At 60.1% G+C, this 15,770-nt stretch overlaps 1 protein-coding gene across 1 annotated transcript; it reads right to left on the bottom strand.

Annotated features, from left to right (window-relative positions):
- Nucleotides 1-621: 621 nt before the first annotated feature.
- ABCB8 (ATP binding cassette subfamily B member 8) lies at nucleotides 622-15,130 on the bottom strand. Its single transcript, XM_082846305.1, has 16 exons — nucleotides 14,969-15,130; nucleotides 11,057-11,369; nucleotides 10,566-10,721; nucleotides 10,395-10,489; nucleotides 10,140-10,245; nucleotides 9,120-9,281; nucleotides 8,937-9,022; nucleotides 8,722-8,819; nucleotides 8,180-8,285; nucleotides 5,073-5,106; nucleotides 4,719-4,855; nucleotides 4,430-4,524; nucleotides 4,154-4,287; nucleotides 3,305-3,452; nucleotides 1,671-1,921; nucleotides 622-989 (listed from the first exon to the last, which is right to left on the bottom strand). The coding sequence occupies exons 1-16, from the start codon at nucleotides 15,061-15,063 to the stop codon at nucleotides 864-866; spliced, it is 2,142 nt and encodes a 713-aa protein (XP_082702431.1). The 5' UTR covers nucleotides 15,064-15,130; the 3' UTR covers nucleotides 622-863.
- Between the last annotated feature and the right edge of the window lie 640 nt (nucleotides 15,131-15,770).

The following is a 15,770-nucleotide window of genomic DNA, read 5'->3' as shown; positions in this document are numbered from 1 at the left end:
GCCGGACGGATTTTGTATTCTGTCAGCCCAAGGGGCTTAGCATGAGCCGCTCCTCAGTGCTGTGGTGACTGTTAGCACTGGACGCCCCCCGTGGCTGGAGTTTGGGGTGCATGTCCTCTTCTGTCCCTTTCAGAGGTAAGTGTCCTCACATAGAGGGTGGCGGTCCACAATCTCACCAGATGACGGGCTCAAGGCGCATGGGGCTGGGGCAGAACCTCTTGTGGATGAGACCACAGCTGCCCGCCCCTCCTGGCCCTCCCCAAGAGCCAGGGGGCCTGTTAGGCCCCCGTCCTGTTTAGATGGGGGGAGGGCAAAATCTAGAGAAAGGACTGTGTAAAGGCACAAGGAGAAGGAAGGGAAGTTGTTCCCAAGATGTGGGCTGAGGGTTTGAAGGGCTGGCTCAGTGGGTGGGCGCCTTCTCGCAGGGCCCTGAGAGGCCTGTCGGGATTCCGCAGAGGAGGCCGAGGTCCTGGTACGGGTGTGGGACGAATCCTGGGGCGAGTCCCTACTCCCACCCCCGGTGCTGACTTGTGAAAATTCCCTGCAGCTGCGGCCTGCACACCTTTAGCCTGTCGGGTACAGGGGGAGGCTCGGCAGGGCTGGGAGAGGGGTCGGGGAGGGCTTGGCAAAGGGAGGGGACAGAGCAGGGGCCCGCCGTGCAGCCAGGGGCTCTCAGCTCTGGCAGGAGGAGTGCGCCCAACCTCCCCCAGCCCGGCGCCTGGCCCGGGTTTCGCTGCGAGCAGGGGAGCGATGGCAGTAGCCCCCACCCCAGCATGCTGGCCCACCTGGGGGCTCGGTGCCCGGGATCCCCCCCGAGCTGAGCCCTGGCCTTGGGCACGGATGCACGGCGGTGACCAGACCTCTCAGGACTTGGGGTGCTGCTTCCCGTGGCCCCTGGGCATCTCAGGAGGCGGGGCATCTAGGGCCTGTCTCCGGATGAGCTCCGAATAGAGCCTGCCCTTCTTTAGGAGCTCCTCATGGGTCCCCACCTGGAGAGAGGAAGAGGGGCAGCCGGTCACCCCAACCCAGCTCAGAGTTCAGAGCCCTTGGAGGGCCAGCTTCTCATGAGCCGTTGGGCACGGCTTCACCTAAGCCAGCGTCAGTCCTGAGGCGAGTATGAAACCAAAGCACACAGCTGATTACGGATTGCCACTGGCGCATCTGTCTTTGTCAGCTGAGCTAGATCGTGGAAGAGCGTGTGGGTCCCCCTGTCTTTCTTACAGGGCCCAGTGCCCCTCGCCCAGCGCGAGTGGCCAGGGGGCTGTGAGCCGGGCCCCATACAGCCCCCAAGCCCTGCTGCAGACACAGCCTCTGGGCTGCTCCTGCCTGGGCCCTGATCAGGGTCCCTGGTGCGGCCTCTTCTGTGCCTCAGCCCCTGGGCCCCTCCCCCAGCAGCGAACACTTCTCTGAGAACTTTCGCCTTTGATCCTGGGAGCCACGCTGCAGCTCTACTCACTGCCCCACCCCAGGGGACAGAGGAAGAAGCTGGGGCCCCGAGAGGCCAGGGCTTATCAAAGGGCAGGAACTCCTGAATCCACACGGGTGCTGCTTTCAGACTATGAGCCCAAGGCCCCAGGGCCAGGCCAGACCCTCACACAGCTCAGCTGAGCTGCCCGTTCCACTGTGTCCGTGGCTGAGCCCCCTGACCTGCTCCCCGGGCCCCAGCTGACCTCGCAGACCCGGCCGTGGGCCATGACGACGATCTGGTGGGCCCCACGCACGGTGCTGAGCCGGTGGGCGATGACCAGCACGGTGCGGCCAGCGCTGGCGCGGTCCAGGGCCTCCTGCACCAGCCTCTCAGACTCCGAGTCCAGCGCGCTGGTCGCCTCATCCAAGATCAGCACTAAGGGCTGCTTGACGAGGGCTCGGGCGATGGCCAGGCGCTGCTTCTGGCCACCAGACAGGGTTGCGCCCCGCTCGCCTGGGGAGGGAGGGGATAGGGCGGGGCCTGGAGTGGCGCTCAGCTCTGCACTGGGGGGCGGCCCTGCAGATGGTCACCGGGGCGTCTGACGCTTCCCACCTGGCCCCTCAGGGCCCTGCCCCGGCCCTGTGCGCATTCGTGCTGCCTCTCTGAGGGCAGGGTGACGCCTGGCGGCAACACGATCCCACGTCCCCGTGCAAACGTGCACAGGCACTCACACGACGACGGGTCGTGAACGCAGCGGGGCTCAGGGATGCCCAGAGGTGTCGCTGAGCTCCACCCACACACCAGGGCAGGGGCTCGGAGCCATGACGGGCCTGGGTCCCACCCCCTGCCCTGGCCCTGCAGCGCTAGCCGCCTTCTCCTGGCCTCCTGGCTCTGCTGCTGTGGGGACATCCAGGATCCAGATGTGACTCCTGCGGTGGGGTAGGGGGTGGCAGAACAGTGGGATTCAAAACCCACCTGGGCATTCTGGGAAGACCATAGTGGGGTCCAAAATGCCCACAGAGAACAGCAGAGGTGGCAGCCTGGTTGCCAAAGAGAGCTTCAGGTGACTCTGCAGTCACAGAGCAGGGGGGCAGGCTGCAGCCCCGGGCAGCCCGCGAGTGCACGGGGTCAGGGGTACAAGGCGCGCGCACGAGAGAGGAGTGGGCCCGGCTCCTCCCGTCAGGGCGGGGTCCGCAGGAATCCGAGCAGTGAGTAACACGGAACACGAAGGATGGCTACCCACAGAGGGGGCGCCACTCGGAAGGCTAAGCTCAGCCAGGCTCAGGACTAGGTTTCGAGAGGAGTCGAGAACCTTGGATATGCCTGTGCCGTGAGATATGCTGGAACATTCTGCAACAGAGCCAAGAGACCCTGGATGATAAACATGAGCCCAAAGGCTGAAAAAAAGGCCTCTGAGAGGAGCACACGAAGTGCAGGCCTCACTGCGAAGACTCCAGTGCGGTGCTGCAACGCTGCAACGCTCCAGAACCACCAGAGCCCTCTTCTGGGTAAGTCAGAAGACAGACTGGCTCAACCAAACCCACCCCTACGGAGAGCCAGGGGGAGCACCTTTCGTTGAAGGATAAACAATTACAAGGAGGTAACACCCCCTTGCTTCTGGTCAGGTCTTGGGTGCTGACGTGGCGAGCTCTGAAGAGTCCCCACGTCACGGATCACTTGTGCCCCTGCCCTCCGTCACGCTCCTGTCCCTGCAGGCTGCCTGTGCCTGAACTGCATGGGCCTCGTCTCCCCTGTCCCCACAGAGTCGCCTCTGTCCCACTCGGCCATGGTTGTTGTCTGGTCTTCCCCGATGCTGTGACTGTGTTCCTGCCCCCCGGATCCCAGCCTCGCATGTGGGCCCCGCGGACCCCAGCAGGATGCTGTCTCTGAACTCACCCACAACGGTGTTGTATCCCTCGGGGAAGCTGGTGATGAACTCATGTGCGTTGGCTTCCCGGGCAGCTGCGTAAACCTCTTCGTCGGAGGCGTCCAGCTTCCCGAAACGGATGTTCTCCATGATTGTTGTTCCGAACAGGACTGGCTCCTGGGGGTGGGAGGTGGAGGGTCCACCGGAAACATTCTGATTTTGCCCTGAACCTCTGAGGGGCGCATCAGCAGAAGCTGTTTCGGCCAGAACAAGACCACTTGGAGGGCAGGTAGGGGCAGTTCAAAGTTACAGGTCAAACACAGAGAGGTCCATCAAAGGGGGAATAAGCCGAGCTCCTGCATGGCATGGAGCCCCTTGAGAAAGGGAGCGGGAAGGCGGCTGGGAGAGCAAGGCCAGCTGGCCCGGCAGGGTCCCCCGTCTCTGGGGAGATGGGCAGGGAAGGGTTTTACAATTTGGCTTTCTCCTGCCAAAAGGGCGCCCTCTATCCACACATGGGGGGTGGGGGGAGGTGGACCTCGCTGGGAAAGCAGTGGGGCTGAGAGCTTCAGAGCGGGGCTGCGGGGCCTTGGTTGGTGGGTGAGCCACCAGCAGTGCCCGGCAACACCGTGTGGGTGTCCAGACCTTCTGGACACCACAGAACCCAGGGATCCTAAAACGGCCACACCATTTCCACCTGCTTGGACCTTTTACATCGAGGAACAGGGTTCCAAGGGCAGAGCTGCAGTCGCTGGGACCCCAGTGAACGCTGGGGACTGGTGAAGAGAGCCAGCTCACCCCCGTGCCCCCAGGAGAGCAGCAGGTGACGGGGCTGGGAAGGGGGAGGGGCCCAGGCCGCAGGGACTGAGAGAAGCAGGCACCTGGCTGATGAAGCCGATGACCTGACCCCGGAGCCAGGAGGGGTCGAGGGTGCGCAGGTCCTGCCCATCCAGCGTCACCATGCCCGCTGTGGGGTCGTAGAAGCGCTCAAGCAGGGAAGCCACGGTGGTCTTTCCTGGGGGTTCGGGAGGGGGGCATGGGTTTCTGGAGCATGTCCGGGACAGGGACGCCCCCGGTGGCAGTGGAGGGGCCCCTCCTTCCACACTGAGTGGCTCCCACAGGGAGAAGTCACAGGTGGGAGGGTGGCGGGCTCTTACCTCCCCCGGACTGGCCCACCAGGGCCACAATCTTGCCCGGGGGCAGCGTGAGGGTGAAGTCTCTGAGCACCTGGAAGCCGGGACGGCAGGGGTAACTGGGAGGAACCAAGAGACCCTCAGTCAGACCGGGTTCCTGGCCCCTTGTTGCCCGGGTCCCTCCCAAAGTCTCCCTGCACCCCCAAGGGGGGCTTACTTAGAGGGAGACATTGACCCACAGGTCCCCAGACAGGCTCCCTCTCCTGCCCTCAACCCGCAGAGAAATACCCCTGCGCCCAGCACTGACGCTGACCTGAAGCAGACGTTGTGAAAGGTGATGGAGCCGCGCAGGTGCTCCCTGGGGATGCAGTGGCCCCCGGACAGTGGGATGCGCGGGCTCAGCGTCATGTACTCGAAGACCCGGCTGCCTGCACTGAGCCCCCGCACCACCTGGGGAGGGGGGTTAAAGTCTGCGTGAGGGAGGCATGGGGTCCCAGGGAATGGGCAGCACCTCCTGGACTCCCACTTGGCGGCGGGGGAGGGGCTTGTCGTATCCCCTCCGCCGGACACCCAATTCCCACGGCACACAAGTGACATCAGTGGCTGACGGGATTCCAGCCCAGGCACCGCATCCACATCCTTGGACCCACCCAGCTCTGCCACTCACCTGGCCAAACAGGACAGAGAGGTTGGCCATGGACCTGCGAGTAAAAGAGGAGGGTTGAAAGAGGGGGATGAGGAGGGCCTGAGAGAAGGCGGGCCAGCGCCAGAGGGGCAGGTCTGGGTCTCAGCTGCGTGGGGGACGTGTTGGGTGAGGCGAGGAAACAGGCGGCCGGAAGCCAAACGCAGAGGTAGTTCCCGAAAACTGGGGCCCTAGGCGCCCTGGAATCCGGCACCACCGGGGAGGTCTCCTGGCAAGTAACTTCTCCTTTCAGGGCCACGCTCCCTCCTGGCCCGGGTGGGCTGACAGTCATCAGTACCTGAGGGCCGGGCTCCAGGGAGGAAACAGGGAAGGCAGGAACAGGGCGCGGCGGGGCCGGACTCCACGCTGCCCGCAGCCTGCAGGGAGGGGCTGTGAGGCCCACCAAGGGGGTCAGACCTAGCGCTGTCCACTCCCGGGGGAAGCAAGGGCTAAGGAAGGTGGAAAAAAGCATGTTACTCCTTCTAAAGAAAGAAGGAAACAGAAGACATTGGACCACAGAGGGAACTCAAAATTCCCTGAGGACATGTCATCACGGGCTCCGCCCTGTGTGAGCAGAGGGGCAAGTGTCCATCTGTCCAGACGGTGGGTCACCTCCTCATCGTCGTGCGGGGCTGCCGTGCTAGGAGGAAGGTGAGTCACTACTCCTGAGTCACCGGCCCCCCGCTTAGTCACGGGCCAGGCCAGCCCGTGACTGTGCGTCTCCGATTGTGCATGCGGGTTCTTCTCGAAGAGAAGAGGAGGCAAGACTGACTCCCTAGGATCTCACTTCTCCCAGCACCGGGGGTGGGGGAGGGGGGGAGCCCGCAAGGAAACGCCCGGAGAACTTCCGGAGAAGAGCCAGGACAGCAAGTTAGTCTGCGCCTGAGGCCTGTGGCTGGGGAAGCCGCCCCACCTAGCACCTAGCAGCCTGCGAGACAGGCTCTCTGAAGTCTGTGACACGGCTCTGCCAACGGGCTAGGCAGTGCAGCGGGGAGGAAAGGAAAGGGTCTGGACGCAGGCCATGAAGTGGAGGGGCCCAGGGCAAGGCAAGTCTGAGGGAGCGGGGCCAGGCCTGGGACGGGGGGCTGCCGTCCACCGGGGGAGACTTTCTGCCCCTGCCCCTGCCCCGTTGAGCACGGTAGGGTGACCGTGAAGGGAGCCAGTGGTGCTCGTCTGGGTCAGCACCGGGGGAGGGGCAGCAGGGGGCCGCCCAAGTTCCACCTCGGAACAGCCAGACCTTCTTAGTCCCAAGGCCACCAGGGATCAGTTCCTGGGCCTGCGGGAAGGAGGGGTTAGGCTGCCCAGGACAAGAGAGGGTCTGAATGGGCCCAGATTAGGAAGCACTGAGCAGAAATGGGTGGTATCTGGTCTTTGTGGAATGCTGGGTCTGGGGCTGAGAAAGGGAGTCTTTTCTACCTGCCTGCCTCCAGCTTAGCTCCATTCTGCCCAGGACAATATTAATAAGGCTGATGGTGAGGGATTCTGGAAGAAACGGCGGACACTCGCACAGGTGGTAAGCCACGGGGCAGAGCCATGACACAAGGACCGTCGGCGTCGGGAATAACGAGGAAGGGACCCAGAGGGGCGTCTGAGCTGATGTTCTATCTTCTGGACGTGGCTGGTTGCTAACACAGGTCTTCACTCTTCAATTATTTATTCTACCATATTTACGGTAATTGCTTATCTAACTTGTATTTCTTTCTTTCTTTTTTCTTTTTTTTTGCGGTACGCGGGCCTCTCACTGTCGTGGCCTCTCCCGTTGCGGAGCACAGGCTCCGGACGTGCAGGCCCAGCGGCCAAGGCTCACGGGCCCAGCCGTTCCGCGGCATGTGGGATCTTCCCAGAACGGGGCACGAACCCGTGTCCCCTGCACTGGCAGGCAGACTCTCAACCACTGCGCCACCAGGGGAGCCCCCCCACTCTTCAATTATTTATTCTACCATATTTACTGTAATTGTTTATCTAACACATATTTATGTTTTATGTGTTTTGGTATACATGGTATATGGCGGGGAAACAGTGAGGAGAAACAGCAGAAGGAGCTGCTAGGAACTTAGCTTGGAAGGGACAGGGGAGGGGAGCAGGTCCACCCTAGGCACTCTTGTGGCAGAGCCAGCGGGGAGCTCTGGTGCCTGCGGGCAGATGGGATCCAGTGAGCCAGCAGGGTGGGACCTGCAGGGGAAGGTCAGGCAGAGGGTGGGAGGCCAGCTCTTAAAAAGCGTGTCGGGCTTCCCTGGTGGCGCAGTGGTTGAGAGTCCACCTGCCGATGCAGGGAGCACGGGTTTGTGTCCCGGTCTGGGAGGATCCCACGTGCCGCAGAACGGCTAGGCCTGTGAGCCATGGCCGCTGAGCCTGCGTGTCCGGAGCCTGTGCTCCGCAATGGGAGAGGCCACAACAGTGAGAGGCCTGCATACAGCAAAAAAAAAAAAAAAAAAAAAAAAGAATCTGCCTGCCAATGCAGGGGACATGGGTTCGAGCCCTGGTCTGGGAAGATCCCACATGCCACGGAGCAACTAAGCCCGTGCGCCACAACTACTGAGTCTGCGCTCTAGAGCTCGCGAGCCACAACTACTGAAGCCTGTGTGCCTAGAGCCCGTGCTCTGCAACGAGAAGCCACCACAATGAGAAGCCTGTGCACTGCAACTAAAAGTAGCTCCCACTCAGCAACGAAAACCCAACGCAGCCACGAAAAAAGAAAGAAAAAGAAAAAGGCTTGGGACTTCCCCGGTGGTCCAGTGGTTAAGACTCCATGCTTCCACCGCAGGGAGCATGGGTTCGATCCCTGGTCGGGGGACTAGGATCTCACATGTCACGTGGTGTGGCCAAAGAAAAAGAAAAAAGGACCAAAAAAAGGCTCATCGAAGAATTGTCTGGAAGGTGAAGATGGCAACTGCATTTCTGAGTGTACGGTCAGCGAGTTAGGCTGCAGGGGCTGCTGGGAGCCCTGAGCGGGCTCTGGACGAAGGCAGGGGCTCCCCATCCCCAGCCCTGAGCTTCGCCAGGGGACCTGGTAGCTGTCCCCACAGCAGACTGGCACCCCCGGCCCCTGGCCCAGCTGGGCCCCTTAGGAAAGGGAACGGCCCCACACTCACCTCTGCACTGTCTGGGAGGCCACCAGGAAGGACATGAGGTCTCCCCCCGTCAGCTGCTGTCCGGCCACGAGGGAGCCCCCAATAAACAGGGTGCCCAAGACCATGCCTGAGTGGGGCAAGGACAGGGGTTCAAGGAGGAAGCAGCGGAGGGCAGAGGATAGAGCCTGGCCCACGTGGTGGTCCCCAGTGCCAGTCCCTGCTGTGCTCCCCACTGACTGGACTTCAGGTAAGTCACTTGAGTGGTCTCTGCCTCTGTCTCGTCATCTGGCAACGAGTGGGTTGGGGGCACCTCCACGGCTCCCTCGGGGGCGGCCCAGCAGCGCGCTGTACACGGCTCGGCTGTGACACTGGGTCTCCCTGCCCACTGCCTGCCGGCGGCAGCAACCTCCAGAGGCCGGCCGACTGGCCCTCAAGAGACGTGTGAAGGACCTCGAGCAGGTGGAGAGCCGCCCGTCGCCCGCCCTGCTGGGACCCGTCCTTCGCTCCTCTGAGCTCAGCCCAAGCCACAGCCCAGGTCCCCCGGCAGGGCCTCGCTCACTCACAGTTGAAGGCGATACTGGAGAGCCCCTGGAACAAGGCGATGCCTCTGCCCAGCTCCTCTGCCTTAGAGCGGGACCCCCCCAGCTCCGCTCCATAGCGTCTGCGACAGAAGCCGAGCCCAGCCCTCAGGAAGCAGCGACGCGGGGTGGGGGGAGGTGCATCTGGGGAGGCCACCCCCCTGCCACCGCTTTGGGCTCCACCCCCACCCGGCACTCACTCCTCTTCCCGCTGCTCCATGGCGAAGGCTCGCACGGTCCGTACGTTGCCCAGGGCCTCATCTGCCACACCCGTTGCCCTGGCGACCTGCGGGGAGTCCAGGAGTCAGGGTGCCGGGATGGAGACACGGAGGGGTGACAGAGGAGTACAGGGCAGAGAAGAGGACGGGCGGGAATGCTGGTACCTGCTCCTGACACTGGCGAGACAATTTTCTGAGAGCTGACCCCATGAGGGTGCCAGCGCCCATCAGGGCAGGCGTGGCCACCATCAGCAGCAGGGTGAGGCGCGTGGAGAGCATGGACAGGGACACCAGGCAGCCGGCCACCTGCGTGAAGCTGCGCAGCCCCTGGGGAGCGGACAGGAGGGCGTCTGGCATCAGCAACATGATGTGGGGAACTCGGCAAGAGTCAGCTGGCTACAGCTAGCTCTCCACTCACAAGGCCAAGGCCATAGGTCTGACCCCCGGGAGGCCAACCGACAGTCCACTGGTCACAGAGCGTAACCCCTTCCTGATGCGCAGGCGTGAGGAGAATGCCTGCGGACCGAGGCATCCTCCCCCGGGACAAATCCCACTTTTATTCTCTTCTGCTCTAGAAACTGAACAGAAAGAGAATCGCCTGGGGAATTCCCTGGCCGTCCAGTGGTTGGGACTTGGTGCTTTCACTGCGGGGCCCGGGTTCGATCCTTGGTCGGGGAACTAAGATCCCACAAGCTATGAGGCACGGCCAAAAAATAAAAAAAGAGAGAATTGCCTGGTGATGCCGCCCAGGGATGGCTAGGGGTCAGTGACAACGCGAGGGGAAGAGGAGAGGACATCAGGAACAGAGCAGAAAGCCATCGCGCCCTCTCCTGTCGGCGTGCCCGGCGTTCTGGGGGCAACGTGGTGATTCTGCTCTGGGCAAGCTGGGCCAGGACAGGCTCGTCTGAGCCTTCCTTCTTGGGACAGTTTTCCGGGGACGTAGGATTTCAGAACGGGAGAGAAACAGCCTGTCTCGACCCCGGACGCTGCCGTGGCACCTCCTGCTGTGAACGTCCCTCTTCCCTCACCCGCACCCTCACCAGACAGCAGGCTTCTCGCTTCGGCATGAGCCTGGGCGCAGGGCCCAAGGGTGGGGCGGGGGGTGGGGTGGGCAGGACTGGCCTGCTGCATCCGCACTAGGGAGCATGCGCGTGTGAGTGAGCGTGGGGGGACCTGGGCGCTGACCTGGGAGATGACGAGTTTGAAGGATGATTTAAACTCCTGCACGTCAGTCGTCAATCGGCTTACCAGCTGCCCTGTCTTTTTAGCATCGAAGAAAGCAATGTCTTGTCTGGCAGTGGGACACGGGGGCAGCGGGTGGGGGAGAAGAGGGAGACACGACCTCAGTATGAGGCCCCGCCCCTAGGCATTCACCAGTCCCCCCCGAGGGCCGCTTGGTCCCCGCCACCACTGCACCCCACATCCCGAGGCTGGCAGTACCGGAGCAGGTTGCTGAAGAGGGCCCTCCGCATGTCCGCAGCCATGCGCTCGCCGATGCGGGACAGAAGCACCAGGTACCCGAAGGTCAGCAGGCCCTGGGAGAGAGGCCAGGATCTCAGGGGCGCCCGCGCGGTTCCGCTGGCGGCCCCCGGGCCCTCCCTTCTGCTGTACCTGGAGGCCGTAAAGGATGAGCAGGTGGGTGCTGAGGTTCCGGGACTCAGTCAGGAAGCTGCCCACGTGGTCCCTCGTGTACTTGGCCACGATCTCCACCAGCTGACCCAGAAGCAGGGGGATCTGCACATTCACCAGTGCTGCGCCCAGTGCCAGCTTGGGGGGTGGGAGACAGACGTTTACAGGGGGACCACGCTCTTCCCTAACCCCGGCCCTTCCTCTCCCACTATTGCCCACGCTTTGGGGGCTCCTGTGTCTCTCGGAGAGTTAAAGCCCAGCTGCCAGCCCCAGGGGACCCCTGGACCCTGTTCACCCAGCTGCCCTGTGCAGGTCCTCCTGGTGACCCCCAGCCCCGCTGCTTCCCGAGGTCTCCTCTGAGATTCGGCCAGGCAGGAAAGCTGTCCCTAGGCGGCTCTGGCTGGGGCTTCCGCGAACCCCTGGCTGGGTTCTTCCCTGTCCCTGGCATGGGGCGGGGCGGGAGAAAACCTCACCACGATGGCTGCCCCCAGGACCAGCAGATGGGGGCGTAGAAACTGCCAGAAGAGCTTCCAGTTGAAGCGGGGCTCCACGACACGGGGTCCGGAGCGGGCCGGAGGGGCCGCTTCTGCCTCACAGAGTGCCACAAGGCCGCGGCGGGGGCACTTACTCAGGATCACGGGGCCCAGGAGGATTCCCCCAACCCAGAGCCAGGCAGAGGGGCTGCGGCCGGGAGCTGGGGGGGCTCGAGGGAGGCAGGCCCGGAGCTGGGGCTGCAGCCGGGCCACGGCCCCGAGGAGGCAGGAGCTGGGGCGGCCATCGCGGGACCTGCAGGGAGAGAAGGGCACTGAGGGCTCGAGGGCCCAGCTGGCCCCCAGCTGAACAACAAAGCGGCCGAGCTCTCGGCTCAGCCCTCTGGAGAGCAGCAGCTCCTCTCGCAACGGCCCACCCTGCCCTTCTCAGGGCGGCTCTGAAGCAACCTCGGTTTCTGAGATGAACACGCCCAGTGGAGAGCAATGGAGTGGTACAGGTGTTCTCCCTGGCTCGCCTCTCAGACGGCGGGCCCCAGCCAGTGACCGTCTCCAACCCCTGCTCTCTCAGAATCACAGGACATCAGAGCTGGACGGCGCTCCTCTTACAGTGGAGAACACAGAAGTTCCCAGTGAATGCAGCTCGGAGAGGGACAGTGCCCCCCACCTCACCAAGTCATCAGTCCACTCTGTTTGATCCTCACATCCCTGGGAGGGAGAGGCCAGTATTCTCACTTGATAGATGACAAAATCCTGCAGGGCTGAGAGCTGAAATCATTTGTCCCCAGGCAGCAGAACTAGGACAAGAGAGGAGCCCTGCTGTCTGACTCTAGAATCCAGGCTCATCCTATGCTGCCATGTGTGATGAGCCCAAGGTTATGTGTGGCAGGGCCAGGCCTGGACCCAAGTCTCTGACCACTGGTCGGAAGCTTATTATATATCCCATCGCCCTGTCTCCTTCCTGGCCTTGAGCGCTTACGTGACAAGGCAAGGAAGGAAAGGGTGACAGACTCCCTCTCTGTCAGCTGAAGGAAGAAAAAGAAATAAAATCCAAATAACGTAGTATCTTGTCATCTTGGGATAGGCCAAGATCACCCCTTTCCTGCAGTTCCGGTACCTGCAGATGGCAACACAGGGCCGCAGCCTACTGTGCGTCAGTGCCCTGCTCTGTGGAACAGGAAGAGGGGGTGAACGGTACAGACCGAGTAACTACACTGCGGTAGTTAAGCTTTAGTGTGCGTGTGGGTACAAACGACTAACAACAAAGCTTGCCGAGGCTGGAGGCTGGGGGTGGGCTGGGGGGAGCCATTACCGTCCTTTTAAAACACCTGGACTTGAGAGGGCAATGAGGACCATAATCATAATTGCATTTTTTTAATAAAAAATTTTTAAAAAAAATTTATTTATTTTTGGCTGTGTTGGGTCTTCACTGCTGCGAGTGGGGGCTACTCTTCCTTGCAGTGCACAGGCTTCTCATTGCAGTGGCTTCTCTTGTTGCAGAACACGGGCTCTAGGTGCGCGGGCTTCAGTAGTTGTGGCTCGCAGGCTCAGTAGTTGTGGCTCACGGGCTTAGCTGCTCCGCAGCATGTGGGATCTTCCCAGACCAGGGATTGAACCCGTGTCCCCTGCATTGGTAGGCGGATTCTTAACCATTGCGCCACCAGGGAAGTCCTCATAATTGCATTTTAAAGATCACTGCAGAGGGGAGTGAGCTGGAGAATGACAGGAGTGGCTATAGGCAGGCCTGTTAGAAGCATAAGTTATCTGGCCAAGAGTATATGGTAGGACGATCAAAGATCCAAATGAGATTATTGATGAGGAGAGGCTTTTAAAAAACAAATAGATGAAAGGTTTCTTCTTTACTATGATGGCCTTTCATATTTCCAGACCCTCCTAACTACACACTCCATCTCAACCTTCCCTTGTTTCAGGGAGGTCTGGGCTTCTTGCCAACTCTATATTACACCTCCCCCGACCCCATCCACCTGCCTGTCTTCCACTGTGTACTTTATATCTATCCAAAATATAAACGGAGAAGCTCAATGTCCTTCCGCCCTGTGTAAATGCCCCCTCTTCCTCATTAGACCATATATTCCTTGATGGCGGGAAGCGCTATCTTATTCACCACCGTATCCCCAGCACTTAGCAGAGCTCTGGTACATAACAGTGTTCAGCAAATGGTTGTGTTTCTTGAGCACATGCTCTCATTAGAAATGCAGAACAAGCTGCCCTGACTCGCTGCTGCAGCGTTTGCAAAGCTTTAGACTTACTGTGGATAACAGTAACAAATATGTTTTACTTTGCGATCCGGCACAATGTCACAGAAAACTGAAATGCTTTACAAAACAGTACTTCCCCTCATTTTTTTTGGCTGTCCTGTGCGGCTCGCAGGTTCTTAGTTTCCCCAAACCCGGGCCCCGGCAGTGAAAGCACCAAGTCCTAACCACTGGACCACCAGGGAATTCCCTCCCTAATTTTTAAAATTAATTAATTATATATTTATTTTTGGCTGCATTGGGTCTTCGTTGCTGCGCGTGGGCTTTCTCTAGTTGCGGCGAGCAGGGGCTACTCTTGGTTGCGGTGCGCAGGCTTCTCATTGCGGTGGCTTCTCTTGTTGTGGAGCACGGGCTCTAGGCATGCGGGCTTTAGGACTTGTGGCATGTGGGCTCAGTAGTTGTAGCTCATGGGTTCTAGAGCTCAGGCTCAGTAGTTGTGGTGCAGGGGCTTAGTTGCACCGCAGCATGTAGGATCATTCCGGACCAGGGATCGAACCCATATCCCCTGCATTGACAAGCAGATTCTTCACCACTGCGCCACCAGAGAAGTCCCCCTACTTTGTTTTTAACACGTATTCCATTATATTCACTTTTAAATGATTCAGACTCACTAAATTCACTTTATGAACTATTGTGTTGTGGCCTGACGTTTTAAAAACACTACACTATGAACACACAAATAGTAAAACGTTGTTTGATGTCTTTTCTGGAGTTTCGCTCTGGTTAAAAAACATCGACACCCTTACTCTTTTCCTAAGAACTGTTTTCAAGCCTTTTAATAATTTACCATGGCCACTTTCCAGCTTTTCTCATCTTCTCCAAACTAAGGTCTAAGCAGTGCTTGGTCACTGCCAAGAACTGGCAGATTACTTCCCAGCACCGGTACTTCTAGCTGCAGCTCCGCCCATCTCGCCCTCCATCAGTCAGACGGGCTTTCCAAAGGACACAAGCCCACATCCACCCGCCCCTACGAATCTGCTGCCTGCCTGGCTCTCGGGTTCTTCACTCCAGGATTAGAAAGGCATCAGTCGCTTCTCATAAAGCATTTACAGCGGAGTGGCAGTTTCAGGGTACATGTTCGTTTCCCACCTGTGTCTTTCTCTCTTGAGACGAACGTGTATAGAGCATACAAGAACACATACATACGCGTTACCAAATTGACTATCTCTGCTGAAACTATCCCGATTTAGTAACCATTTTTGTTCAGTTCACACTGAATTTTTGGAACAACAGCAATACTAAATGTCTCCGGACACTAATAATTTTTGTCCACATCGCCAGACCAATTCCAAGAACGAGGACTGGGGCCGGAAACGGGGGCCCGACACCTGTGCAGCACGGCGCCCGCTGGTGGGAAGAGACCTAGCGTGGTCACCGGCCAGAGCGCCCCCTCCGTCCAGCACACATGCAGATACAGACGCGCCGAGCCTCCTGCTGGCACCTAGGTCTCGCTCTAAATAATTGAGGCCAATCCCCGGGGGAGTGACATTCAACCCCGGGCCGGGCCGGCCTATAACTCCCAGCAGGCGTTGCGCGAGCCCGGGACTCCATCTCCCGGCGGTCCCCACGCCCTGCCGGCAGGTCAATGGCCCGCGCTCCCAGTAGGTTTGTCCCTTTTTACCTGACGGCCGAGAATGTCTGGAAGCGGAGGGATAGTAGTGGCTTGCCTGCGACGGGGCCACCCCGAATCCCGACCCGAAATAAGTGCACCAACATGGTGGGGGTAGAAAAGGAGCAGCCGGCAACAGCAGCTTCACCCTTACTCCACTGAGGGCTCCATGTTGGCTCCGGCCCCTATCCCGACAACCCCCTCGCGACTAGGCGATGATTGGTGGAAAGAAGCATCAATTTCATTGCAAGCTGTGATTGGAGAAAACCTTGTTAGCCCCCCTTCTGGGACTGTGATTGCAGAGAGTCGCCTGTCTCCCGCCCCCAGTTCCGGGCGGGCCCTGCCCTGTGCCCGCCGTCCGAGTCGGCTGTGGGGTGACGTTTTGAGGGTGTGCAGAGTGCGTCCCCCCGCCCTGGGGTATCCATAGTAACGCGTCAGCTGCTGACCTCCGGGTCATTCTCTTATGGGCGCTCCTGGCGGACTCTAGATGTTCCGGAGTCTCCAGGGAGTGTAGACCGCTGGTTCTGGGAGACTAACGGACAAAAACCGTTTGGAGTTTTTTCAAAACATGTGCACGTGCTTTGCCACCCACCCCGCTCTCCTAGGCGAGTCAGAGCTCTGGGGACGGCAGCCACATATATTTGGGGGAAAAAAACCCCTGGTGATTCTGATAAGCTACCCCTACTCAATGGTTTAGAACCGCTGGCGCGACCCTAAATCCATCTCCCCCACAGATGACTTCCTACCGCAGTTAGGCTGACTGTGCCTGAAGCTGCCACCGCACAGCTCTTACACCTCTGTTTCACCCTTAGTT

The sequence above is a fragment of the Leucopleurus acutus genome (assembly GCF_964270905.1).
Source record: "Leucopleurus acutus genome assembly, chromosome: 9".
NCBI lineage: Eukaryota > Metazoa > Chordata > Mammalia > Artiodactyla > Delphinidae > Leucopleurus > Leucopleurus acutus.
Note: the sequence above shows the minus strand (reverse complement) of the source record. Positions and strands in the feature narration are given on the sequence as shown.

Excerpts from the sequence above, each read along its gene's own strand:
- ABCB8 (XM_082846305.1), bottom strand. The coding sequence starts at position 15,063 with ATGTTGGTGCACTTATTTCGGGTCGGGATTCGGGGTGGCCCCGTCGCA. Across the intron at positions 8,286-8,721 it reads CTCCAGTATCGCCTTCAACT|GCATGGTCTTGGGCACCCTG; the intron begins GTGAGTGAGCGA and ends TGCCCCACTCAG. Across the intron at positions 990-1,670 it reads CCCACGGCCGGGTCTGCGAG|GTGGGGACCCATGAGGAGCT; the intron begins GTCAGCTGGGGC and ends TCCTCTCTCCAG.